Genomic DNA, 27,328 nt, shown 5'->3' with positions numbered 1-27,328 from the left:
TCGATGATCTCCCGAGGTCCCTTCCAGCCCTAATGTCTATGAAATCTATGAAACCCAGCCCCGTAAGCCCCGCTCCCAAATCCCTGTAGTGCTTCATGATCCGGCTGGGAGCGCTCTGAGCTGTGTCATTAATGCCCACATGGATGAGGAGCATAGGGTAGTGGTCAGTGGGTTGGAGGAGTTCAGGGATCTTCACCACAATGTCTTGGATCTGGGCTTCTGGGAAGCAACAGACTTCCCGGGCTAAGTGGTTGGGGCAGCAGAATGCCCCCTCAGTCCCCCTCAGGAGGGAGTCTCCCAAGACGAACACTTTGCATTTCATCTTAGGGAGACTAGGGGTGGTAGCTACAGTAGAGCCTGTGTTTCCTGCAGGAGCTGGCAACTTAGCAGGCTCTGCTGGGGCTGCAAGAGGTTCATACCTGTTGCAAAGCTCTAGCAGTGGGGGGACCTTGGTGCAGTGGGCCTTGGGGTCCTTGACCACCTTGGTCCAACCCCTGGGATGGACAGCATGGGAAGTCCTTGAGTCCTCCCCGGTCCTGGAAAGCAACTGTGGTCGACCCTTCATCTCCCAGGGGAGAAGGGCCTGGTAGTAGGAGTCAACCTCCTGCTCACAGTCCCTGACAGCATCCAGTCTCTGAACTGCGGCCTGGAGCTACTCCAGCTGGCGCGCCAGAGACCCCAGTAGGAAGCAGACCCAACATGGGGAGGTGGCCATGCTCCCGGGCCCCAGAGCCTGAAAATGCGACAGGCAGCTCCCACAGCCGAGAGCCAGAGGCTCCATCTGCGTGGAGCCCAGAACCATGGGCTCCATCTGGGTGGAGGTCTCTGAGGCACCAGAGGGGGAGGCTGCAGACCCTGAAGGGAACCTCAGGGTATGGCGTGTGCCCATCCGTGTCATGCTACTGGAGGCCTGGCTACAGCTGGCACTGTCTACCCTAAGGGACTCACGCAGGGCCTTGGGCACGGCTCCATGGGGGGCTGGGCCAAGTAGGAGCAGGGGCTTGACCCGGCCAGGCACCAGTCCTCGGCCTACTCCCAGCTGACTAGGTCCCTCCCTCCACAGGTCCCTGCTTACCTGCGGGCATACCAGGGTTCGTCAGGGGTCCTGGGGTCCCTGCTGGGGTCCCTAGGTTCATGGGGGCACAGTGGGCTTACACCCAAGCATCTCGCACCAGAGCCGAGACATGAATGAGGCTTCTGCTGTTGCCAGGCCCTTTTTAAACTGTGCGCATGTGGAGAAGTGCCGGCCGGAGCCTCGCTGTTCTTGGGAGGCTAAGAGGGGTCCCTCCCCTCCACTGAAGGAAGGAACAGTTGGGTAACCCCCCAAACCTGGCTCACGCACTGGCAGTTGGGTCGCATTGCTCCCTGGGGGGCTGGGCCAAGTAGGAGCCAGGGCGGGGCATAACCCTCCTCGGCCCACTCAGCCCGCCCCCAGCTGACTAGGTCCCTCGCTCCACAGGCCCCTGCTTACATGCGGGCAGGCTGGGGCTTGTCTGGGGTCCTAGGGCCCCTAAGCTCACTGGGGCGCAGCAGGCTTACACCCGCACATCTCGCACTGAAGCTGGGACACGAATTAACCGTTTTGAGGATTAAACCAGTTTGAGCATGAAATTAAGGATGGTACTTCCAGGGCTAGGGACAGAAAGTACATATAAACCAATTTAAGTGATCAGGAACCAGGTTATACCTGTAGTAGAATAGTGCACCTAAGCCACTTTCAAAATGGCAGAAAGTTGTTTAAGATAAACCTAGATAGATGTAGTATCAGATTTAACTGATTTAGGTCAAACCGGTTTATGGAACTTCTGTCACAGATCCCCTCCCAATTCAACTTAACTAACAGTCCTCCAGTATCTTAGGATATTGTGCAGCCCTGGGCTGTGCTCTCTGCTCCAGCGGGATTCTCCCGGCCCCTCCTCAGCCGGGGGATCAGCCCAGCTCCCAGCTTGAGGCAGGGGGAGTAAAGCCCCCACTGCAGGCTCCCTCTTCTGTGCTGGGCACAGCTCAGATGGAGCTCTGTAGCTGGGGGAGGGGCAGCACTTCCTCCTCAGTCATCCTGCCAGTCGGGGTGGGGGCATGGCCAGGTGATCATTGTGGCTCAGGTAGGAGAAGTGGGACCCCCACTGCAGGCTTCCCCACAGCTGGGAGCCAGGGTGATCACCTGGTTTTGTGTGTGTGTGTGTGTGTGTGTGTGTGTGTGTCGGCCAGCTGAAGGAGTGAGGGGGGGGAAAGGACCATTCCCCCACACCTGGCTCTGGACCTCCAGCTGGGCAGTGCCTGGCTGGGGGGAAGGGGAAGCCCACAGTGGAGTCTGTTTTCCTGGCCCCCACTCCCTCCTCAGCCAGACCATCTGCCAAGCAGGGAGTGTGGCTAGGTGACTGGCTCATCTCCAGGGAATGAGAAACACCCCACTGGGGACTTCCCACTTCCCCCCCCCCCCACCGGGGAGACCCCAGACTGAGGAGGGGATGTGGCTAGGGGGACCAGCTTCAGTACAGGGGGAGAGAGGGAGACATCCTACTGGGGGCTTTCCTGATGCTAGAGAGACCCCGCCTGGCATGGGCCACTGCAGGGGTCTGGCTGCTTTCAGGTTTGAAACGTAAACCTCAGTTCGTCTTATCTGCTCAATCTAGGCAGTTTACAGAAACCCGGAAAGATTGAATTGATTCAGCTTCGGGTTTTTTGGCTGTCTGTACTTTGCCCAGAGGTCTGGGGCTTAAGCTTCTCTTCTTACTACTTTCTGATTCCAAAAGAGAAGCACCCCCTTCTAGGTTTTGGACATTTCAGCAAATTAATTCATTATGACAAGGTTTGGATAATAACACTAGTTCAGGGTTAACCAACTTCTAAGCAGGTGGGGGCTGCATCTTACAGGCCACAGCCCCCAGGGCCTGCACCAGTGCAGGCCATGAGCCCATGGGCTGCATCTCCCCCACCTGCTACGCATGCAGGTGGGCCCTCCTTCCCACCAGGCAGGCAAGCAGCCATCTCAGCTCCCTCGCTGCACCATGCTGCAGGCTACCCTGGCACCATGGGCTGGGCTCCGCTGCCCTGCCCTGTCCCGCCCCCTGGGGTAGGAACAGGAAGTGAAAGCTGAAGGTGGAAGGAGGATCCTCGAGTCCCTGACTGGAGCAGCAGTTGGAGTAATAGGAGCAGAAGCTGTATAGGAGCTGGGGGCTGCACATTAATCTCTTATGGGTGACCAGTTGGACAGCCCTGCTGCAATGCATAAATTTGTTCCTAGGTCCTATGAGTACCAGTTATCAAGAACCTGAAGGACGCTTACGTCTATGTAGCAATTCACACTGCTTACAGAAATGTTTGCACGTTGTGTCAGGAGTCGTTGCTGCCAGTTCCGAATTCTGACATTCAGTGTGTCAGGATCCCAAATGGCACTTAAATGTCTTTCAGCGGTAGCAGTTTGTCCAGAGACTAGACGTTCATTTCTGTTCTCAATAACCAGATAATAATAGGATCTCATTCTTGACATTCAAAAAGGTCATCCAAATCCTTGTCAGCCTGGATCTCAGGATCAGTTTAGAAAGCTCCACTTACCTACAAACAACCAGCAGAATTTATGAAGTCAAGGTTTGACTCAGTTCTGCCTTCATCTTAAATCCTCAGGGGAGAATTTGCACAATAACTTGCATCTTTTCAGGTCTCTGCTCCTAGCCAAAGATCTCTATTTCAGCTACTGGATTTCAGGGCAGCGTATGTGAGAATTTACTGTTGCCCCATTCGGGAGCAATTAGGATCAGTTTGTTGCCTAATCAGACATAGTAGAGCTGTGGTGCTCAACATGGGGCTTCCCAGAGGTCTGAAAATTTGGCAGCAGGAGAATAGTGGCAATTAACATTGTCACTGCTCTCCCACCACTAAACTTCCCAGTCTGACCTGTGTATTCACCCCATACCACTCATCTGGCCCACAGGGCCAGGTTGGTAGAGCACCAGTGGCCGAGAGCTTCCAGTTAGATATCCCTCTTGTGGAGCTGACATCCCTGTGTTGGTGAACAGATTCCCTTCAGGTGCATTGTGGAAGTCTTTCATCTTCCTTTCCTATTGTAACAGACATAGCCATGCAAGGATTGGGAAGCTTATTTAGAACATGTGTGGACCACCGTGTGCTCCAAGGGAAATCACACTTGTTATGTAAGTGTGTTAAGAGTTAAGAACTATCCATCTACCTTCTGAAATGTGTTTTTTTAGGCAGATTCTGACAGATAAACTGTGATATGTTTTATAAACAGGCAGGAGGTACAAACTTTTTCCTTCTGTGTCAGAAAGCAATTTTCTTGTAAAAATGGTGTATTCATCAATGTGTCAATTTGTCAGGTCCTTCACTTGCCAGGAATTCACAACTATTGGGCATCTCCCACATATTGGGAGTTCTTGGGACAAGACTTAGGTGATATCAATAGCCTTTGCTTGGGCTTATCAATTTTGTTAGTTTTTTTAAATCTAATTCATTTTTTAACATGTCCTCATCATGGATTTAGAAACCATCTTCATATTTCTCTATACCTGTGCCTACAATTAGTGTAGGCCAATTGACTTTGCTTGACAAGACCTGCTTGTTGGTTTCTAATGATGTCTTAAAGGATTCATAGGAAAATGAGACAGATTCATATGGCTGAGTGAAGGTGTTTTTCAACACTCTGGACAGACACACACCCAATTAGACGACTTTTCTCTCTCAGCTGTTTGTGATTACTTGTTATCCAAAAATTCTGCTCTGTCACTCAGCTATATTAAGTTGCATTTGGCAACTGGTTTATGTTCCAGTTTTAGTTTGGTGGTTATTCAGGCTTTTTTCCTCAGTCAAACCATTTTCAAGGCTTAAAAGAGTGGTTCCTTTGTTTTCCTTAGTGACATCTTTCCTGCTTTAGATGCTAATGTGTCTTTAATGGACCCTTTTGAACCTTTATAGTTTTCCTGTAAGGACAGCAGTTTGTCACTAGCAGTTAGCTGGGTAGAGTGTGTAAATAAGAAGCTTTGATGACACAGTCTCCTTACATATTTTTCCACAAGAAGCTAGTAATGCTTACACCACAGCCATTTTTTTATTAACAGTTGTTCATTTTCATTCAGCCTAATTTTTATATTTGCCTGTATTTTTTTCTGACTCTTCATGCTCTTGATGTCCTGTCACTCTGGGTCTCTCAAACAAAGCACTTTGGAAAAGCTCAGGTTTCCTGTAGCTTTTGGCACTACATCTAAAGGTAATCACCCAAAGACTATCAAACGGGCTTTGGTTTAAAATAAGATATTTGAATACGTTTCTTCTTTTCCTCTGGTTTAGGCGCAGGCCACCAAGTCTCAACATCTATGGCATGCATTGGGAAAAGTCTTTAAAAACCTGTAAGGGAACTGACTTTTAGGTAGGATATCCAGTCTGTTAGAGTTGTCTAACTTGAGAGATAACTACAAGTCAGTTACTTGCAGTAGGATCCATGCAGACAGATGTTCAAAGAGAAATTTCAGATGCTCCATTCAGCAGCTGGAATCTTTGGAGATGCCTTTGTGTGTGTGTATCCCACCACCCATGTTTCTTCCAGTATGGTATAACATTCTTCTGGATATTGGCATTGGTGAAGGAATTAAGTGGTGATCAGGAGGCTGTACTATTTATGCCTTTAGAGAAGGGTTGCATGAAATGTGCAAGGGGCACATGAAGCCTCCACTGGGCAGTGGGATCCATATGGGTAAAAGTCTCTCTGAGAACTTCAGATGCTATAATGCAAGTTTTCTTTGTGCAGTGAAGTGAGTCATAATTATTGCATTTGTTCCTGCTATAATAATGCAACAAAGAAAAGCCTTTTATTTTTTCTGCTTTTCAGTTAAGTGAGAATTTGATTTTATTATCATAATTTGTTAGTAGATATCTTCAATCCTGACAGTGGATTCAATACAAATATCCCAAATATATGTGATTAAATTGCTGACACGTATTTGAAAATACCAGTGGAGACTATGCATCATGTTAAAAAAAGAATTACCAGCCAATAACAATGACAGCTTGTAATTTTACCTACATTTTATTGAAGAGATTTAGTATTAAATAAACTTTCTAGTTCCCTATATAACAATTTTCTCCAAAGTAAAGATCTGTTTACTTATTATATTGCAAGTTATTGACTGTTGTAGGTTAGAAAGGGCCAGAGCTCTGTTTTTCAATGTTGGTTAGTAACAATTTTATATTTTTGCTCAGTGTTCAAAACAATGCTTTGATCATGTGTCTGCAGACAACTTTTTGTAAATTTTGTAGTTTTTCCTTGTCAGTAATCTTTAAGGGGAATAGTAAAGGAAAAGGGAGGGGGTTTTGTGGGTATTGAATATTACAGCCAAGGCAATGTATTTTCAAAGCGGTAATAGATAGGTTCTGCAAAATTATTCATTCTTCATGGCATGGTTTCTTGACCTTTCAGCCTTTCAACAAGCAAGTCAGTAGACCATTAGTGATGTGAAGGATGAGTATGAAAGAAAGGAATGCTCAGTCTTTTATGTAGATTGTGGACAATAAACCTGAACATTCACCTGTTTTCTAAACATGGCATTGAATTAGGCAGCCTTTTGGACTATACAAAATGCTTTAAAATATATAAAATTTTATATGCATAACCTTTTGTTTTCTGTTCTTAATCAGAATCAAAGCATTTCGAACCCTCCAAGAAGCTCTCAAGTGTAACTATGAGCACTGGCAGATTTGGGAGAACTACCTTCTCACTTGTACAGACATTGGAGAGTTTTCAGAGGCAATCAAGGCCTATCACCGGCTTATGGATTTACAAGAAAAATACAAAGATGTGCAGGTGGGACAGAGTTCTTTTTGTGCCGTTTACATTTTTCCTGTATGTTCATTTTTTCCATGACAATGAAATACATTTTTCAAAACCATCTCAGTACCAGTAACAAACTTGACACTCAAAGCTGTCTGAGCAAACTATGAGACTTTAACTATAAGAAGAAATAATGTAAAGCAAACAAGACCAATCCTGATCCCAGTGTCTGTCTTCAAGCTTTGGAGAAGAATAAGTTGAAACTCTGCTGGTCAGGCTGATCCTAAAAGTAAACATTTCCCCTCTTTTCACATGCTTAAATCCCTGTTGGCATTAATGTAAATGATTTTAGATCTTATAACTATAGTCAGGAAAACATTTTCCCTAGTTGTTTAAGAATGTACATCTTGCACAAACTGGCCTTTGCACTTGAACTAAATTTCATGATTGAACCACACATAATCACAGTATTAAATCTACATAATCCAGAACTGTGAAAAAATAAAACAAGAACCATATGCACTTTTCAGGGTAGTGAATGAAAGCTTGTTAGTTTCTGTGGGTTAAATGCATACTGTGAGCCTGGGAAAGTTTTATTTGATGATCATATAATTAAAGGGTCACTGTACTGTGATAGTTAAAAAGCATATTTAATTTTTTCATTGGCAATTTACTTTTTTTAAGAGTACATGAGTCATCTGTCATAGTAATAAAGCTACTAATATGAGTAATAAAACAACCACACACAAGTCAGCGTGGTGCTTGATACAAATAAAATCAATCAAATTTGAGATACCTAAACCTGAAAAGTTCTTCTAGCAATTGTGTACAGTTCAAAACTGATCAATATCTGCAACAGGTATATTGTATTCTTTCAAAACTTATACATTTTTAAAACCAAGTATTTCTTCTTTAAAAACTCTTAAATTTCAGGTTCTTAAAAAAGCTCATATATTCACTATAATGTGTGTATCCTCCCACGTGTCTGTTTGGTGATTTTATTTTTTTAAATTGAGAGAGAAAAAATTTGGAGGCTCCTTAAATTCATCAATACCTTACATTCAAAAGAAAATGGTAGTTTTCCATGTGGTGAGAATTAGTTTGTTGGTAGCTGTGCTGCTGGCATTCTGCAGAGACCATGTTTATTCATGAGGATATACTGTAGACTTTGTTTAGGAAGTGCCCTTCTAAATTGTTGATTTAAACAATAGTCTAGTTACACAACATAACTCATACTGATTTTTAATATTGCTCAGGTCAAGCTGATCGTCTACAAGGGCTAGAATTTCCTGCATTCACGTAACGTGAACAAATGTGCCCATTCTGATGTGTCATTTTACAAGTTCATAGGTGTGGTGCATGGTTATTTAAGAGTAGTGCTGTTCAGCTTCTAAGCAGCCAGGGGCCACCTGCCATGCAGACACCCCTTCATTGTACTGTATGCCTGCATCCCACCCCTTTGCACACTGCATTCTGCCCTCTGCTGCACCACAGCCTGTGCCCCCATGACCCTGCTCCACAGTGTTCTCACATAGGCACAACCACCACCACTGCACCACACAGCTCCAAGCTCACCTTCAGCTCCCTGTGCCATGCTTGGCAGCATCTGTCCCCAGGTGTGGGTGCAGAAAGCAGAATCCAAATGAGCTGGGGAAACAGCCCAGAGACTGGCTGCTGTTTCAGCTGGAGTGAGGAGGGAGCAGAGCCCAGGTGGGAGCTCATGGGCAACAACTCAGCCACCTACAAGCTGCCAGTTGCACAACTGCACAATCCTGTTTTAGTGTTCTTTATCCGTTTTAGTGTATTCTCTTTCTCTCTCGCTCTCTAATATATATATTTCCTGTATAAATTTTAGGAGTCTTTGGGAGTCTATAGACGTTAAGTTTGCTTCTGATGTTCCAGTACAGATGTCGTTATATAGTCCAACTTAAGAAATAGTTTCCAAGTCCTTTCATCTTTTTCTGATACAGCAAATATACAGATAGAAGGATTCTGATGAAAATCCTTCAGGAACAAGCCCAAACTCTTCTTTAGAATTTCAGAAGAATTCATATTAATAATTTTATAGAATGGAACAGAATACTTTCTTAGTTAAAAAATGAATTGAGAAAACTAAAAAGCTTGGAAAAATTTTACAGAGCACTCACCTACAGTCTAGTGTGTGCTGCTTTTTTTCTACTTGCTTTTTGTAGGGTCCTCTGGTACAGAACTGATTGTGCTGACTCATTAGTTGCTTATTCAATTTAGGAAAAACTGTGGTTCAGTAAGTTTAGACCAGATTCTTAGTTTTATTGCAGTATAGTTGTCAGTCATATTTTTATGTAAACAGTTTCAACTCTGTAAAATGAGACTATAACTGAATCTAGTATGTTTTTTCTTTGTACATTAGCTCATGGCTTCTTTGCTTCAGACCTGTACACACAAAATGCAGTTGTGAGAAATTACACTTCCTAGTTGTTCTCCATAATTATTTCATAGCCCTTCCAACAGCAGAAATTCTGGTGTAGGATATTTTAAGATTCTGTACACACACACACCTGCTGCAGGTACAATTCGAGAGGCAAAATAGTAACAAGCTTGTCAGTGTATGAAATGAAAATTATCTGGGGGAGTGGAAGGGGGACATTTGTGGATTAATCTACCATTGATCCTTCTGGATCATGGTGTATGCATGAGAGGTCACCCGGACCTTCAATACCTATGGCTGCCCAGACCTTCCATCTCCCTTTAGGCCATTGAGACAGAATCTAAAGACCCAGCTGAGTCCAGACATTTGGTGCCTCCATGGCTGTAGCTGTATAAGCATCTGGAAACAGAACCCTGGTCCCCTGTGCAGTAGACAGGGAGTCTGTCACTGAACCACGGGGGACTCTGGATTAATCTAAGTGCCATGGTAACATTTAAAATTTGCATGGGGTAACATTTAAGATGACAATTTGGAGTTTTCACAGTATAATTATTAAAAGGATGTATTATTTTAAAGTAAACAAACTGCCATTCATGTGTTTAAAAGAAAAAAAGAAGTAGCCCTCCTTCTCTATACCTGCACATTGTCTAAGCTTTGTGATATGGCCATATTTCAATGGATATAGCCAGATTTTAGCATGTTAATTGGAAAGTAATGATTGGAGCAAATCGGTGAGACAGATTGTGGACTCTTATCACAGCTACCCAGATACTAACTCCTCTATGAGTAAAAGGTCATCAGTTCCTAGGCTTCTTAATCTTGGCATCTATATATTACAGTAGACAGGAAGAACGTAAATGACAGAGAGAATCTGTCAGCTTTTTAGAAGCACTGCATTAAGGTGTCTGTGATGATAAAGGTAGAATAAATGTTCGTTGTAAATCAAGCAGTGTTAAAAAACTCTGATTTTTTGTATTTGTGGTATTCTTAACTTTTTTCCAGTGGTGACCCTTAAAAAACATTGCAATTCTTCCTTATAAAGTATTTCATCAAGAGTATTATTTCTATGTTTTCCTTTACTTCATGTGGTATTTACCTTAAATTAACCTTACTGTGTTGAATTATCTGTAGCAAAAGGCTAGTTGTTAAGACTCCCACACTGATGTAAATTAGTTACAGTTCACAGTAAAAGATCTGGGGGGTAGATTCTCAGTGGGTGTAATTGTCAGTTTAACCTCTATGTATGGGGGCAAGTGTTGGCAGAGGGTTTTGTAAAACTGCTAATCAAATGACTTTTCAAAATGCAGCTTGCTAGAGCCAAGCAGTCAGTGCTTATTTGTAAAGTTAACATGTTGAGGATAATAGGCAGCAAATGCTCTGGTGGGGGAAGGGGCTAGAAATTTGCTATATTACTTTCAGAAGTAAGCCTAGGTACTGGTCTCTATGAATGTGAATACAAAGTAGGGATTAATGTGAAGGCAGAATACCACAACAGAAACAATGTAACAGAAAGGTTTTCTCTTGCTCTTATGCTTTACATATTATCCTTATTTCTCTGGCTCATACTTCTATATCCTTTCATAATGGGAAGCAGTAGCAAAAGCTCTTTGTGCTCAGATTTATAAGGGCACTTTCCAAAGGGAATTTGAGTTTGGGGAGGTGGGAATTAATACTTGTCAGAGGCACCTGGTGCTATAATAGTCACTTAGCTGATTTTCAGCTTTAATGGGAAAGTATTTGCAGTGAATATATTTATAGGAAACAGCCTTAGTAAATGATAACTTCTCATGTGAAACCTGTTATCTGAAGGTCCTTTCCTCCCTGGGGCTTTGTCATTTCTGATTATTACCAGTGGACTTTTTTAATGTTTTGAGTAGTTAATTTTTTATGTGAAAGGAACTGTTGTAGAGCACATGAATCTCATTTCATAATTATAAAATGTGTCAAAATGTGTATGGTTGTTTTTCTTTTTTCATTATGCATGTTGTACTTGTTAAATAAGATGGGTCACAGAAAGAGGGATATAGGTATAGTGGTATTAAACACACAAATGCTTAGTATAATCCATAGATTGTTTTAAAAGACAGGAAAATAAAAGCTGTTGTTTTCACAGGTTCCTGTATAATCTAACATCTGTTGAATGTAGTAGTGTTTTAGGGCATATGGCCATTTAACTTCCCTCAGAGGAGATTTAAATGAAAGTTTAACAATTTACAGTTGTGGTCTAATGATGGAAAAGCCAGTGAATTGGTTGCCAGCCTTCTTTTGGTATTTAGATGCAGTGAACCGGCAATTTTAACTAATATATTTTTAACAATACAGCATGACCAAGGAGTGTCAGTATTTCATTAATGTTTAATGGATTCTATAGTCCCAGCTTTCATGCCAGTTTTATTTTGACTAAGTCTTTAGTGATGAAGAAGGCAAACATGGGGATAGATTATGCTGGAAACAAAGGCAAAGCTTGAGCTCTCTTGATATTTAGGTTATTTTTTGGCATCTTTGCGAAATCCTGGATGCCTGAGGCAAGTAATTATTTTTTCCCAATGGACAAATAAAATATTTTTAGTTTTTTTCCATTATTGTCATAGTTATCATGCCTAGATTTTTGTGGACTGGTAAACTACCTAGGTTGGAATATTATCAATGACAGTTTTACAAGGCTGGAAACAAGAAGTGAGAATTTGGACATTTCTCAGTTTGACCATACTCTTCTGGGTATATGTATGTAGGTGTGCACATGTGCGTGTGTGTGTGGTCCTGGGGGCAGATTGGAGCTCAGCACTTCTGATAATCAGGTATCTTATTTAGTTACCTACATAAGGATTTAAGATTCTCATTTGGGACATCCATTTGTTAAAATGTCTGGCAGTAGAAATTGTTTACATTGTATGTTTGATTCACCACTTTAAAAAATTATTTGAAAACTAAATCGCTTCACATACATCTAATGCATTTATCCTCCTTCAAAGACAGATTCCCAGCTAATGTGAATTCTCTTAGTTCCATTCTTGACCTGTGGTATGAGCTTGGACTTTAGAAAAAAACCTTTGTGGTTTAGAAAAAAAGTTTTGGTCATAAATTGAGCAAACTTGACCGATCACTGAGGCATAAAAGAAGAAACACCAACCTTTTTCTGATAGAACCTGCATTTTATAGTAATTGATTATACTTGTTTTGTAATATTAACACCCATTTTAAATTTACTACATTATTAGCAAGGAATTTTAAATCCATGCTGAGAATCATTTGATTGTTATCAATTCTGACTCAATAATGTAATTATATTGCAACACTGAAAAAAAGTATTTGTACTAGAAACATGTCATTGTATCATTGTATTTATGTGCTGGCTTAAAGTAAATTTGTTATTAGAGTGTATTTAGAGCAATCAATATTATACAACAATTACTATGACTAGTTCAGAATGTAAAATAACCTACACTGATTTAAGTCTCTTGTAGACGTCTCTATTTTAAAGGATCCAAACTTTTTTGTTTTAGTATGATAATAGTATATGTCTGTCCATCTGTTTCTGGGTTTGTCATGAGTAATTCTTATACAGAATTTAGCTTGTGTTCTCTATTATATGGATTTATTTTCATACACAGCATCTTATTGTTAAGTATTGCCTATGATGATTATTTCTGTAAAAATGTTAAAGACCATTATTAAGGTTGTAAAGTCAAGCATTCACAAATCCAGAAATACCAGAAATTAATGAAGTTTACATGTCCTTAACTCTGTCCCTTTTCTTTACATGCATTATGATACAGTCTATTAATTAGGTGTCCAGAACTGCCTTGCAAAGAAAGCCCAGTGCAGATCTGAGTTTGGAACTTGCTCAGTGCAGAAGGAATCTGGGGATTTTAGTTGTGAAACTCTTAACAAATCTCCACTGAGCTGGTGCAAACTGCAGGAGTTTTTAAAAACCTTATAACATGGGTACATTTGGATGGATTTTCACAGGGGGGCAAGGGAAGTACATGTCTGACACACAGGCCGCTCCCTGCTAAATGTTAAGTCCCTGCTTCAAAGCATTGGGATGCCAGAGCTTTCCAAAAGAATTCAGTGCATACTTTGCATTGAAAATTTCAGTCCAGGCTGTTAAAATTTGGAAATGTTCTAAACCACTGAAAAGAGGGTCTTCTAATAGGAAATCTTGGCCAATGTTAATAACAGACAGTTCTGCCGGTTCTCTTTATAATAGTGTGAAATTCTCTGTCATACACTGCTGTTGTTTCCTGGATCACTTGTACCAGTCTACCTAGGCAAGCACAAACTTTCTTCTATAGCTCACTAAGGTTGGAATGAGTGACCGTGTGCTCACCTTCTTCTCCCATAGAGTCCCTTTGCAGGGAGTCTGTGTAAGGTTTAAATGAGTGAACTTCCCTCATAACACACTTAGTACCCCATATCATTGCATGCTTGTAAGGCTAGATTATGCAACTGTCTTTTGTGTTCTCAAAAGATATAGAATTATTAGATAACGTACCTCAGAGTCCAGATGCTACAGAGACTGTGTACATGTTGTTTTTAACCTGAATATGGAAAAAAGTTTCCTCTATTTTTGAAGGTATTGCACATCCTGGCCAGGGCTGTGGTAGATGGAATGGCCGATCGCAGTGGAGAGCGGGCAGCAGGATTGAAGGGAAAGTTGCAGGAGCTATTTGGCAGAGTGACTTCAAGAGTGACAAATGATGGGGAAGTCTGGAGACTCTATGCCAGACTGTATGGGAATGGACAGAGCAACAATCCTGAAGATACTGAAAAGGTAAACGTGGACTTCTGCACCTGCATTTCTGAGGAGTCCTTTGTCCTCTAGTGGTCTAATAACTGTATAGAGACACAGCATGCATTTTGCTATTTTGTCCTTCATATTTTGATTTAGTTGCTCTTGGTTCATGGGGGCTTTGTTTCCTTTCCCTTAAATCATCTCCCATCTATATTTTTGTTGGGTGGAGAAATGATGATTCATTTAAAATGTTCCATTTGCTTTCAGTTTTTTATATATGCATACTTCTGTACATCTAAATTTGAACCTTCTTTCTTAAAAAAAAATCTGACAGCATCTGGTGGTTTCTCCAAATTCATATGTTCTTTCCAACCATAATGGCTAGATTTTGATTATTTTTTTTAACTGTAGGCCTGGGTTCTGGAGAGAGAATGACAGCATTCAAAAAATAGTGGCCTACTTGAGCTGCCATATGTCACTCAAAATCTAGACTCGTAGTCTGGAAGACTGGTCTGTTTTTGGAGTTGCACAGGAATAGGTGTTCCTGAATAACATCCAGAATTAGAGTGTTCTGTATTTTGCTTAACCTGGATTTAAATCCTGCTTTTAGTTCTAAGAGGTGCACCGATATATTGGTCCATATCGGATCAGCACCAATAAAAGAAAAATTGCCATTATTGGAAATCAGCTTTTTTGGTTGGTGTAGCCAATTAAAGTCACCGATAAATGTTGCATGCGTGCATACAGCCACAGCATGCATGTGGACAGGAATGCAGCCAGCCAGCTGGGAGAGCAATGTCTGTCTGGTAAGTCTGTAGGAGGTGGGGGAGGGAAGGGGCATGAGGTGGGGGCAAATCAAGGCCCCCACGGTGAGGGGGAGGGAGTGGGGCTGGGGCTGGGGCAGGGGAAGGGACAGGCACTGCCCAGCCGGGGTGGGGCAGGGTGTGGGATGGAACCACAAGCAGCTCAGCCGGGGAGGGGTGGTGGCTCACTGCCACATCACACCCCTGGGGGAGGCTTGGAGGACATGTTCCTCCCCCCTGCCCAGATTTGTGCTCAGGGCAAGGGAGGGCTGCCTGCTGTAGGCTCAGGGCCAGGGGCTGTGCCAGCCTCTTCCCAGCATGGGGGCTGTCCTGAAGGTGCGCTCAGAGCAGGACAGGCAGTGGCGGTGCTCGAAGCGGGAGGCTATGGGGTGGCCATAGCCCACCCCAAAATTGGCCACAGCCCCTCTCCCAGCACGTCACTTTACCCCTTCCCCACCCTCCTGCTGGGAAGAGGCCAGCACAGCACCCAAGCCTTCAGCAGGCAGTCTGCCCTCACCCCACACACAAATCTGGGGCCACATGCCCCCCATGCATCCCCACAATTACACGCAGCGGTGGGGAGCTTCCCCCCTTCTCGACCCCTGCCAACATATATCTGTCCTAATATTTTCTTCTATTTTAGCCTCCAAGCCTCCTTCCCCCCTACACATAGCCTCCCTGTTAAATCACAATTAAGATGACCATATTTCTAAAGTAACCCCTACCCCACTGGCACTACTACTTTATTGTTGATATTTAGGGATGCTATGCATTTGGAATGAACTTCCAAATTCAAGCAGACATGCACATTACCAAAATACATTTGAGTTATTAGATCTTTCTTGAACCTGAAAATATAAAAGTCAACATTCTATATCTGCTTCTGAATTATATGTTTTGGCTGGGGCAGCAGTGTTGGTCAGTAAGACTGCTCAATATTTGGTGACACATGTATGATGCAGGTTGTTGGGCCTGTGGGTCACATGTCCCTGGTGGTGTACTTCTGATCATTTGCCCCTTCCTCATTCTGTTTTCTTCACACACCCCTCTATGAATGACATGCTCTGATTCCCACTGTCCCTTTTTTCTTTCTACTGAACAATAGAAATTATTTGGCCCATTAAAAATTCAGGAGTAAGGACACTGCAATATCCTGAAAGCTGTCTCCAAACACTAACTCGGGCACAAAATATAACTGAGGCTCTGTCTATACTATAAATGTCAGGTAGTTTGTTTACATCAAAGTTTTCCTCTAACCCAGTTAAAGACATGGTTTCAATTTGTACGGTAGAAAGGACATCAGCTATGTTTTGTAACTAGAACAGTTATGAAACATGGTTAAAATCTAATCTGTCCTACAAATCAGCCCTCGCCTATTTAGTGTACACTTGTGTTGTAACTGAGTTCCCTCAGGTGGTTGAACATATAGATGGGGCATGAAAAAGAGCTGGGTCAGAACAGCCTTGGGCTGGCAGGTGGGATTGGGGGTATCAGCACTGGACTCCAGGGGGCAACAAGGCAACAAAGGGGCTGGCAAGAGCTGGGAGCCTGGTCCTCAGCTGGCTGGGCTAACTGGGTGCAATTTGCGCCCAGCAGTTACCATCTACACATGCGTTTAAGTACACTTAATGACTGCACTGTAAGATAGTCATGTCCCTGACAGTACTATCTTATGTCAGAGTTAATTAGTTTACTGTGCCCTAATACCAGCACATGTGTAGACTGTTATGCTTTACTACAGAGCTAGTCTGCTCCACAGTAAAGCGCACGTATAGATGCACCCACTGCATAGCTTCTTTATTTTATTACACAATATTTGAAAAGTGAGATAGTGAGACATTGAAATAGTGAGAGCATTGCAAGAGAGGTCACTCTGCCACTAAATTTATCCCGGGCCACCAATGCACTTAAATGAAGGTTGCATTTTTTTTAAAACTGTCATATGACAAAGAAATAAATTGTGAGGGAATACAAAGCATTTGCAGCTTTAATAGCACTAGAGACAAGATGGAAAAATACCTCTCTTAGTAGATTATCCCTTTCCTCTACCTGCCAAAACCAAGCTGTTCTCTTTAGTATGTCTTCTAGTATTTTGTTGAATCGAGGTTTAAAAAATTCAAACAGTAAAGCTTTCAACTTCCTATGGCAGAATATTCCACAGTATTCACAAGAGAAGGCTGAGGGGGGAACTGGTGACTGTCTATAAACTCACTGGGGGGACCAGAAGGGTTTGGGAGCGACCTTGTTTCCCCTAGCACCCCCGGCATAACAAGGAATAACGGCCACAAGTTGTTGGAGAGTAGGTTTAGATTAGACATCTGTAAGAACTACTTCACAGTTAGGGCGGATAGGAGCTGGAACCAACTTCCAAGGGAAGTGGTGCTGGCTCCTACCCCAGGGGTCTTTAAGAAGAAGCTTGATGCCGACCTGGCTGGAGTCATCTGAGCCCAGTTTTTCTCCTGCTAGGTGGAGGGTCACACTTGAAGGGACAGGGTCCCTTCCGACCCTACTTCTAGATTCTATGATTGAATATCTGAATTTCAACATTTTTGGGGGGATCAGCCTGTTTTTCTTAACTAATTGTAACCCTGTATTCTGGCAGTGGTTTACGCTCCAAACAGTTAGTCGGGTTGCATGTCATAATATAACTCAGTGTTGCCAAGTGAAATATGCAGGTATTTGGTCATAGTCTTGCAAGGGGTAGAATATTGTTGATAGCCAAGTGGGAAGAAAAAGTAATTATTTATGCCTCTTTTTAACAGAATGACCAACTGGGACATGTTTTTAAGTAAATGGGAATAAAGGAGAAAATGATATTTATCTCTGTTCTTCCTTTTAATGATATTTATCTTCTGTTTTCTCCCGGTTGCAACCTGTACCCCTCCATTTTAGCTTTTCAACTTTACCATGAATTCACTCCTGGACTGCTCTAACACACATTCCAAATTTACATGCCCATCCCAAATTCACTAACAACCTCTTGCACCAGTTCACTCCATTCTCTCCAGAACTCAGCCCCAATCCATTTTCATCTCCGGTTTTCAGTTTCCTTCACTATACCTCTAACTAGAAGGTTGAGAATCCCTTCCATTCTTAATTAAAGTCTGTGTGGCTCAGTAACTTCTCCCTAAGGTAGAACCAGGCTCTTAAAGTGCAATGCTTGAGCAATGCTCCAAGCTCAGAAGTCTCCCCTCCTATCTGACAGCCTCTAGTCAAACCACCTACAAGTTCCAGAATCTAGGAAAGCAGGCGGTTGAAATCAAGCATGTGAAGGCAGTTTTATACTTGACCTTTTTCAGACTAGACCAAGGGTGGGCAAAATATGGCCTGCAAGCCGGATCCAGCCCTCAGTAGGTCTTTACCTGGTTGTAACACATCCTGCTGCCCCCTAGGCATGCAGTAAGGCTGGAGCGTCTCTGCAGTTAGACTGCCTTTCTAGGCAGCCCAGGTGGTGGCAGCTCCTTCTAGCTGCCATCACCGCTGACTTCAGCCCTGCGATACTGGTGGGGACCTGTGCTGCACAGCTCCAACCTGGCATGCCCCTCATGCCTGCTTCAGGCTCAGCAATGGTGGCCTGGGAGAGAACCTGTTGCTCAGCATGGGGGGAAAGGGCCCCTTCCCCTCACCACTGCCAGCACTTCCTGGCACAGCCACCTAGAACCTGCACCAGGCTGCCCTGCATCTGCTGTGTGCTGCCACCACTGCCTTGTGAGGCAGCCCAGAGGCGGTAGCAACGGGATGCAGTGCAGCCCAGCATGGGCTCCAGGCAGCTGCAGCAGGAACCTCCAGCAGCAGCGAGGGGGAAAGGCTACTTTTCCTCCTCGCTGAGCAACATCTTCTGTCCTGTGCTGCCGCTGCTGAGTGTAGGCAGGTGAGTCTGGAACAGGCTTGGGGTCAGGGTCATGCAGTGTGGGTCTGCTAGTACGGCGGGGCAGTGGTGGCAACCAGAAGGAGCTAGTGCTGCCTGGACTGCCTAGAAAGGCAGTCCAGCTGCGGAGCCACCCCAGCCGACTGCATGCCCAGGGAGTGGCAGGATGCACAATGGGCAGGTGGTGTGGGCCGGGCAGGGGCGGGACTGTGCTCAGGTTCTGGCTAATTCACTCTGGTGGAGGGTGAATCTGGAGCAAGCACGGGGTAGGGCAGGAGCTGCGTGCTGTTGGTGGTGGCGGGGAGGTGCCGCAGGATGCTTGGGCTCTGGGCTGCTGTGGGGCAGGGTCAGGCGCTAACTGGCTCACTGGGGGCACACAGAGGGTATCCCATGCACACCCCACCACACCCACAAGCCTTCCCCTGAACACCCCACAACCACACTCTTCCTCACACACAATCGCACACCCTACAAACACTGCACCCACCCACACCCTGCCCCCCACAAGTCCCACACTCCTCCCCACAACCCCCCCATGCACCTCTGGGGAGAGTTTCACTCACTGCTATGCACACAAACTCCACCACACACATGCACCCACACCCTCCCACACCCAGGTCCCCTACAAACCCCATACCCACCCCCACACACCCACGCATGCCCACAAACTCCACATACCCACCCACCCTCTCCCATACCCCATACACACAGCCCCCCACAAACCTCATGCCCCCACCCTCCTATAATATACAAGAGTAAAACTTCATTGGTATTATGCAATCATCTCTATATACACTGGGCAAACATACACAAATCAGGACAAAAATATTTTTAAAAATAAAATTAAAAGATGTTATTGTCAATGTTTGATTTTTAGTGTATAATTTATTTTTTCTGGTTCCAAGATGGGAAACCCTCTTCCCAAAAGGAGTACTTCTGAGGGCAAAGGTCAGGGGTTACGGGGTGGGACTTCCAGTCCCAGATGGCGACCAGGACCCTGAAAAGTTGACTGCTAGCTCCCATCTGCACTACAGCTACCAGTGACTGATAAGTTCCAGCTCAATTGTGGTCCCCAAATGTGGAACAATACTGCAGCCTTTGGAATTTACCAAGTTGTGCTGTTATGGGTGTGGCTTTTTCTTATGGGCCATTGATAACTAACCTATGTTGTATTACCCCTTACATCCACGTACTACATTAAACATTCATCCTTTTACTATTTACACTCTTTATGTTGGTAGGCTGTTACAATGGTCCCCTTAGTTGTAATTTTAGAAGGGGTTTTTGTCCCCACATAATATGTTTAATTTTTGCTTTGAAGGTTTTTTCCTGCTCTCTAGCCTTTGTTGGAGGGCAAAGAGTAGGAAGCAGTAATTAATTTCTGCACCTTATGTTTTCTTCCTTCCACTGAGATGTGTTTTGAATTATATTTCACCACATGCCTTAACTTCTGCGTTTCTTAAGTGAATCTCATTTGGGATTGTTTTTCTGCCCATGTATCTAATCCAACTACATCCTTTCATATTATTTCTCTGTCCTAACTTGTGTTCTTAGTTTCCTTCCAATCTGGTGTCATCTATAAATATCATTAATGTGCTGATTATTCCCTCTAAATAGTTAGAGAAGATATGAAGACCAGATCCTTGTGGTATACCACTGGATTCTCTTCCATCTCAGTATGTTTGTTCCTATATGTCAGCAAGACTGATTTTTGCAAACTCAGACTGTTCGATGCTTATTGCTATGTAGTGCCCAAGATATTTATCTCATTATTTTCTTTCCCTTTATTTGTTCCATTATTTTATTAAGCACAACAGTGGCATTGAAGAGGTGGTAACTGACAAAACCACTCTTTCAAACATTTTTGTGCTTTACTGTTAAAAAAAATGTTTCTCTATGTCTGCTGTCCAATTTTGGAAGAAAATACAGAAGCAAAACCAAATAGCTTAGTCTATGAAATGTGCTCTGGTCTAATATTTTGTGGGGAAAGAGGGAGAAGCCTTGAAGTACTCAATTATTCATTCCTTGGGCACAGGGTTGTTTTCAAAATGTTAAGTACCAGTGTTTTCCTTCTTTCATATGCATTCAGTTATTATGACCTGGAAAACATAGGTCATGTCCATCAGTCTAGACAGGTTTTTAAAAATAAAAATTGTCTTTGGACACATGTTACTTTATGTGCCTGTCATACTTGAGATGCAGTATCAGGGAAGAACATCTGTGCAACAGCTGGTGCTCACAGTTGCAGAAAAGGAAACCCTTCCAGCTCAGAGAATATCCATCTTGTCAAAGTTCAGCTTTTTGGAAGAAATATAATTTTAGAAATGTGTATGGCTAAATTAGGATTTTTTTTTATAATTTCACATGAAGTTTTTTTTTTTTCCTTTTGTAGTCACTGCAGTTCCTTACTAAAGCACATAAATGTGAAATGCAGTCAACTGATTGGGAGAAAGATATCTCTTCCTTTAAGGAGTTAGTGAAAGGAGCCATAGAAGTTGCCCATGGTATGTTTTGTCTTAAACATAGCTTTTTATATTACTTATAGAGATTGTACAGAAAATTTCATAAGCTCAAAATCAAATATATTTCGCCTTACCTATTGTACTTCTCCCCCATATTGGAACTATTGTGGCCATTTTATTCGAGACATATATGTGTTATTGGTTGTAAAACATTCTGTTTTGGGTCTGGGAGCAGTGAGCCAGGGTTCCTGTCTTTGAGGTAGGAGAGGACTTTTAAAGCCTATAAGCCAGCAAATGCTCTGAGCGGTACAGAGTACAGATATCAGGAAGTTTGTGAGAAAATAACTTGTCCCATCACTAAAGAGAAAAAGATTACGTTGGGGTTTAGGAGATCTTCTAGACCCCCCAAAAACTAAAGTCAGCTGACTTGGGATGCACTTTGAGATGTTGTGCTCAGTTTCATATAGGCACATGCTTTTGGTGTACTGGTAGGCTCCTTGGGCTTGGCTTCCCATTCCTGGGGCTCCAAGAACCTTGGTCTTTCTTTTCTTGATTACGGAGTGGAGGAGGAATAAGCAAAAATACTCTTTCAAACATATGCACTCTCAGTGCCAGATGAGCTGTTCTCCAAGTAGTTTGTTCCAGTCCTCAAGGTTTGATGCCTCCTCTCCTTGCTCCACAGCCAGCAGACTGGAATAGTGGTGGCGTTTTAGGGCTAGTCTGTTGGCACCAGTGTAAAGACACTAATGTAGTTAACATCACTGTGACTTGGGCTCAGAGAGAAACCAAGAATGAAAAATCAAACCCAGATGCAAAGAAAAGAACCAATCTGCCATGTGTTGATAGAATGGATTGGATAATTCTAAATCTAGGGGAACAAAACATAGCTGAAAGATTTGGCATTCCTAGTTATAAAAATGCTACAGGTCAAACATCTTTTGATGAGGATAAAAGACATTGCAAAGAAGCCAAGTGGCTTCTCCGTATCAAAATTCAATTCTAAGGATTTTGGAAAGATTCATCTGGTACACTGATTCTTTCTAAGTAAGAAAAACAAAGTATTGCCAGTGCTTAAGATGTCAGAAGAAGAGATTTTAAGACAAGCTAGTACTTTAAGAAGCATTAGTTAATGAAGGCAGACAAGGTTCTTAGTGTAAATCCAATATCTTTTATTAGGCCAACTAAAATAGTTGAAAAAATTATTTGTTGCAAGCTTTCGGGTACAAACACCCTTTGTCAGGCTGAGGAAGCGTCTACAGTTGGTCTGTGCGCTAAGAAGAATTTTTCCAATTACTTAAAAAGTAGGATAATTTTTTTAGCAGACAAGGTTCTTTTGGTAAATCTGATATATTTTATTAGACCAACTCAGTTGGAAAAATTCTTCTTTGCAAGCTTTCAGGTATAAATACCCTTTGAAAGCTTGCAAAGAAGAATTTTTCCAACTATTTGAGTTGGTCTAATAAAAGATTATCAGATTCACCCAAAGAAACTTGTCTGCCTACAACCTTAGACCAACACAGCTACCGCCTACACCCCTTAGTTCACAAAGGATTTAGCAGTATGTCTAGGAATTTTGAAGGGACTGGAGAATGGGGCTGGTGCAGGTCTTGATGAAAATAAACAATCTCATTAAAATCAGCTATTGTAGTGGAGAGTAGCAAACATTTATTTTTAAAAGAGCCCTTGTAGTGTTCATTAAAATTAAAGACCAGTAAGTCATACTTAAACATGAGGCTAATTGTTTGGTTTGATAATTCAAAATAAAATTAAAAAGCACCAAGATGATCTTGGTATGATAGGAATGCATCAGCTGTACTTGTGCAAAGCCAAATCATGACACACTAATCTCTTAGGATTCTTTAAAAGCATCAGTAATATTAACACACATGTCTGCACATCTTTGCACAGTGAACTGTCTGCAGTGTAGTGTCTTCCCATAGGGAAGCCTGAAGTCACTGTCACCCAGGCCTGGCAGAGCCTGCCACAGTTGAGCACTCACTGGGCTGCTGTATATTCAGGTCCCACCACACAGTGCGTGCACTTTAAGCTGCCCTTGGTCTTAGTAATTTGCAGCATTATCTTTTAATTTGGCCTCTCTGACGTGATTCCTGGGCATGTATTCTGTGCCTGTAACTCCTTCACAAAAATGGGACCTCACAGTTCAGCTATTTTGGGCCTGGACCGGAGGGCAGCAATGCTACCCCTCCTTCTACCAAACTTTTCAGTAGCTTAAACATACTTTCCCAGAGCTTCAGCTTGTGGGTGGTTTACGGTCACTTCCTTAGGGACATAAATAATAGCAGAAGCAAACAGGCACACGACTAATGGTTCCAAAAACCAAGCACTTTCTATTTTATCTGGCACAAGAAAGATACAAATATAGGAAAATATTGAACAGGTACATGCATTTCTCGCATTCTTTTTTTTCCTCTCATTCCTCCATTTCCTCTAAAGGAGGGTGTCAAAGATACGGGCTGTGTCTACATGACAAGACACTGACTGCACAGATGTTACTGCACAGTCATTTAGTACTTGCATAACCAAGTACTAAATGACTGTGCAGTAACTGGCATTACTGCATAGTCGCGCCCTGGCACAGTTGCCTAGTGATGCTTATTACACAGTAGCTTGTTACTACTGCGCAGTAGCATCGTATCACAGTTAGTGCCTGGCAACGCTACAGTGCAGCAGTAACAAGCTACTGCACAATAAGCAACTCATGTAGATGCAGCCATGGCCTATGGGCCAGATCTACCCCATAGTGCTTGTTGAGGGACTGGGAATTCAAGGGCAGGACAAGCAATGGCTGCATTAACCCCCATGGCTCCTTGAGCTGACAGAGCAGCTAGCACTGCTTCTCACCCTGCTGCCAGAAGGGGGTCCAGATCTAGCCCATGCAGAGTCCTGTGATCCAAATTTCCTTGTCTCTATGAGTCCTGCTAAGTTCGACGTAGGGTGCAGGCAGGGATAAAAGTTTAAACATTCCCAAGCTCCCCAGCTAAAGCAATTCTTTTTTTGAAGCATTTGCAAGTGCATTTGCAGCAGTTTGAAAATTCCAGTCTCCTTTGGCTCCATCAACATACAGCTCTGCTCCCTGCTTCCCCTTCCCCATACAGACAGACTTGGCTAAGCATGTACTGATGTACTGAGGCTTTCACTAGTAAGGCATTTCATAACCGCTGCCAGAATACATAAGTTAGATATTGATCGATTCTCTGAATTGTTCCATTATTGATATTGTTTTATAAAACAGAACTTGAAGGAATGTGGTATGTATGTACTGTGTTTGAAGTGCATAGGACTTGAAGAGAAGTGAGATCTGTTAATAACAGTGGTGAACTTGTTTTGTGAGGGACGTGGGATGTGTGTTAAAGAAGGATACCTTGATCTGACATTTCCTTGTGTAAGGGTGTGTGTGGTTGGACCTTAAGTAAATTTACCTATTTTTAATATTTTTTTTCTCTGTGTGGAACACTGTGTTCAAAATATGTATAAAGGTATTCAGGGGGTGGATGAATTACTGGTTTTTCAGTTTAAGATGATCACCAGGATGTAACATCTTTGTTTTGACTTCTAGTGGCAATACGGTGCAGTGAACACAAATCTAATCATCAAGAAGCTTTGCAGGTACTTTCTTCAGCACGGCTGAATCTGCGTGGTTTGTCATCCAAAGCAAAGGTGAGACTGGGTTAGAAATGGGTTAAAGGGAAGTTTTTATTTTGGCTCCTTGGGGCTGATTCCTAATTGAAAGCTATTTATAAATCAGATAATGCTCATCCATCACAGTAAGTTATAGAGGACTGTTCATCTCTTCATCATTAATTGTCCCTGTTAGAAGCCAGACTTTTATCCCTACCCTCCAAACTTTGCCTGAACTATTAGCAGTTCATTTTGCCTTTCCAGTCTTTTGCTTCGTTTAAAAAATATCCCCATATTTAAAAAGTAGTGTTGCCATGTGTCTGTTCAACCTTAACTCCAGAAGCACCTCTTGTTTTTCCATAGATCTGTTTAGTTCGCATAGTAAGTACTTGTGGCTTTTTCCCTGTTTAATTTTATTTTAATAAGCCAAACAACTTTTATTTAACAGTATTAAGACTGGTCCCTGGATTTAGACCTCACAAAGAAAGAAAGTAAACCAAAATAAAGAGAAAATAATTAAAGATAGAGCGAATTCTTAAAGCTTCCTGATTGGTATGTGTTATGAACAAATCAGTACAGTTCCTGAGAATGTAAATTGTGTCCATCTAGTTGGTTAGTATTCTTAAACAGGGTTAAGAAAGTAGCAGGTGAAAGAATGAGTCAGTATAATGTAACTAGCTACATTCGATTGAAAGGGCCAGGCTTAGATAGGTCAGATTCCTAGATAAGCTTCATGGACTGACAGAAGAGTCACTTTTTTACTTGTTAAATGAACAAATTTCTGTTTTTTGAAAAGGAGCTTGTTTGTTCACTGGCAGAGTACTTTGGTCCAGGTGTCCATAGCATGTTTTTTCTTACACGTGTGTCCATTTTATTACAGCAAATAAGAATTCTTATTTTAATGGAGTGGGTGTATGTATGTTCCAGAACAATGCTTGTACTCTGACTTAGTTTTCATCCATTCAGAATTTTAGGCAGCAAGTCTGTCTTTGGGTCATTAAAATGAATGATTTACACTCTCCCTTTTAATCATAAGCAGGAAATGTATGATTAGAATCGCTCTTGATCACAAACAGAACATGCATAGCCAGACTCTGTCTGGCTAATTCATGTTCAGCCCTCAGTTCCATCTATTTCAGTGAGACTAAGCTGCAAAGGAAGGTTCTACTCAACTCGAGGGTTTTAAAGGTTTTGTACCAGGCAGTGACTCGATAAATCTTGAAATCTAATGAGACTTCTGCCATTAATGTTATATAGTTTTAGGTGCAACATTTAACCTCTGTCTGCCTTGGGTTGCCCTGTATATAAAGTAGGAATCATAGTGGTTCACATGATTTGTTGACAGCAAAGCTTTCATGTCAGAAACCACAATATGGGTGCAAAGCATTTTTATGACATTTTAGCATCTTGTTTCTGTCTCGTGAGTTAATTATAGACAGATGCAGGCATCTACCCACTCATGTCTTGACATCAAATGCTACAACATATTTGTTTTGGCTATGTGGAACAGATGAGACCATATAAAATGGTGCTAAGAAAAGTGACAGTCATTTAAAACACTTGCAGATTTCTACTTTCCCAACTGATTGGTTTGCAGAAGAGTGCTTTGTGCACAGTAAGGAGGGCCTGATCCTGCTCTCATTGAGCTTAATGGCAAAACAGTTTAGATTTCTGTGAGAGCAGGAGCAGGCCCTAACAGAAGCCCAGTTTTCTGTGACAGACTCAGACTTACAGACAGGACAGCATCAGATGTGTTATGAAGGGCACATGTTCTGACTTGGAGAAAAGAGTGATTGTCATTTGTAGGTACTCTGCCTAACCACTGGTGTGTCAGTTTCCGGAGAGAAGTGACCACAATGCAACACAAACTCACATGGGATCAGAGATGATGGTCTGAGAATTGTGGCAATGGTAGTGAGGGAATTTGAATTCAATATCTTGTTTAGATTGTGATGGCCTCAAATATAATTAAAATTGGTTTTGTTTTTATTATGCAGCAACTTTTTGCAGATGTAGAAAGTGGCACGGTTTCCAGTGAGTTAGCTGATGAAGTGACAACTATGGACAACTTGATTGTTGAACTGCAAGGACTGAGTAACCAACTGAGAAATCGGTGCTGAGATGAGAATTAGGTTTTGTGGAAGAAAGACGATGATGTACTTCATTGCTACAGTGTCTGCTAATGGAAATGCAACTTCTCTAACGTATAACATGACTTCCTAATATTTTTACATATGACTCTATTGTTCTTCTGGTCAGCTTTACTAAGCTGTTAAATTACTTCTAAGGCCAGGCCTACTCTTAAAGCTGTATATCTAAGTCCGTAGGAATATTTTTTTGGCATAAAACATTATATTTGTAAGACATTTATTCAGAACTAGTTCTGCCTATGTGCAGTTGGCTCAACACCATTCCTGTATAACCATTCTAATATTATAAAACCCTTAGTCTGCCTATCCATAACACTTTATTCACATTTTGATTGGTTGCCAAAGTACAAGCATTTGAACAGCAGGTGGCGACGAAGCCACCATGACAAGGGTGACGGAGCAGGGGGGCAAGGTCCCAGGCTGGAGGGGGAGGGGAAGGGCAGGAGTGGCCCAGCCCAAAGCGGCAGGGGGCAGGGGAGGAATGGC

The 27,328-nt window shown here is 42.6% G+C and overlaps 1 protein-coding gene across 1 annotated transcript in view; it reads left to right on the top strand.

Annotated features, from left to right (window-relative positions):
• The window catches only part of TTC27 (tetratricopeptide repeat domain 27), a 215,503-nt gene extending 188,573 nt beyond the window's left edge, over nucleotides 1–26,930 (top strand). The window contains exons 16-20 of the mRNA XM_019549711.1: nucleotides 6,646–6,811; nucleotides 13,762–13,959; nucleotides 20,984–21,095; nucleotides 24,631–24,731; nucleotides 26,690–26,930. Of these exons, the coding sequence (XP_019405256.1) occupies nucleotides 6,646–6,811; nucleotides 13,762–13,959; nucleotides 20,984–21,095; nucleotides 24,631–24,731; nucleotides 26,690–26,812 (700 nt within the window). The 3' untranslated portion in view covers nucleotides 26,813–26,930. The remainder of the gene's footprint in view (nucleotides 1–6,645; nucleotides 6,812–13,761; nucleotides 13,960–20,983; nucleotides 21,096–24,630; nucleotides 24,732–26,689) is intronic.
• Nucleotides 26,931–27,328: the final 398 nt, after the last annotated feature.

This window comes from Crocodylus porosus, unplaced genomic scaffold (assembly GCF_001723895.1).
Source record: "Crocodylus porosus isolate Cpor-Errol unplaced genomic scaffold, CroPor_comp1, whole genome shotgun sequence".
Lineage (NCBI taxonomy): Eukaryota > Metazoa > Chordata > Crocodylia > Crocodylidae > Crocodylus > Crocodylus porosus.
This window is presented reverse-complemented; position numbering and strand designations above follow the sequence as displayed.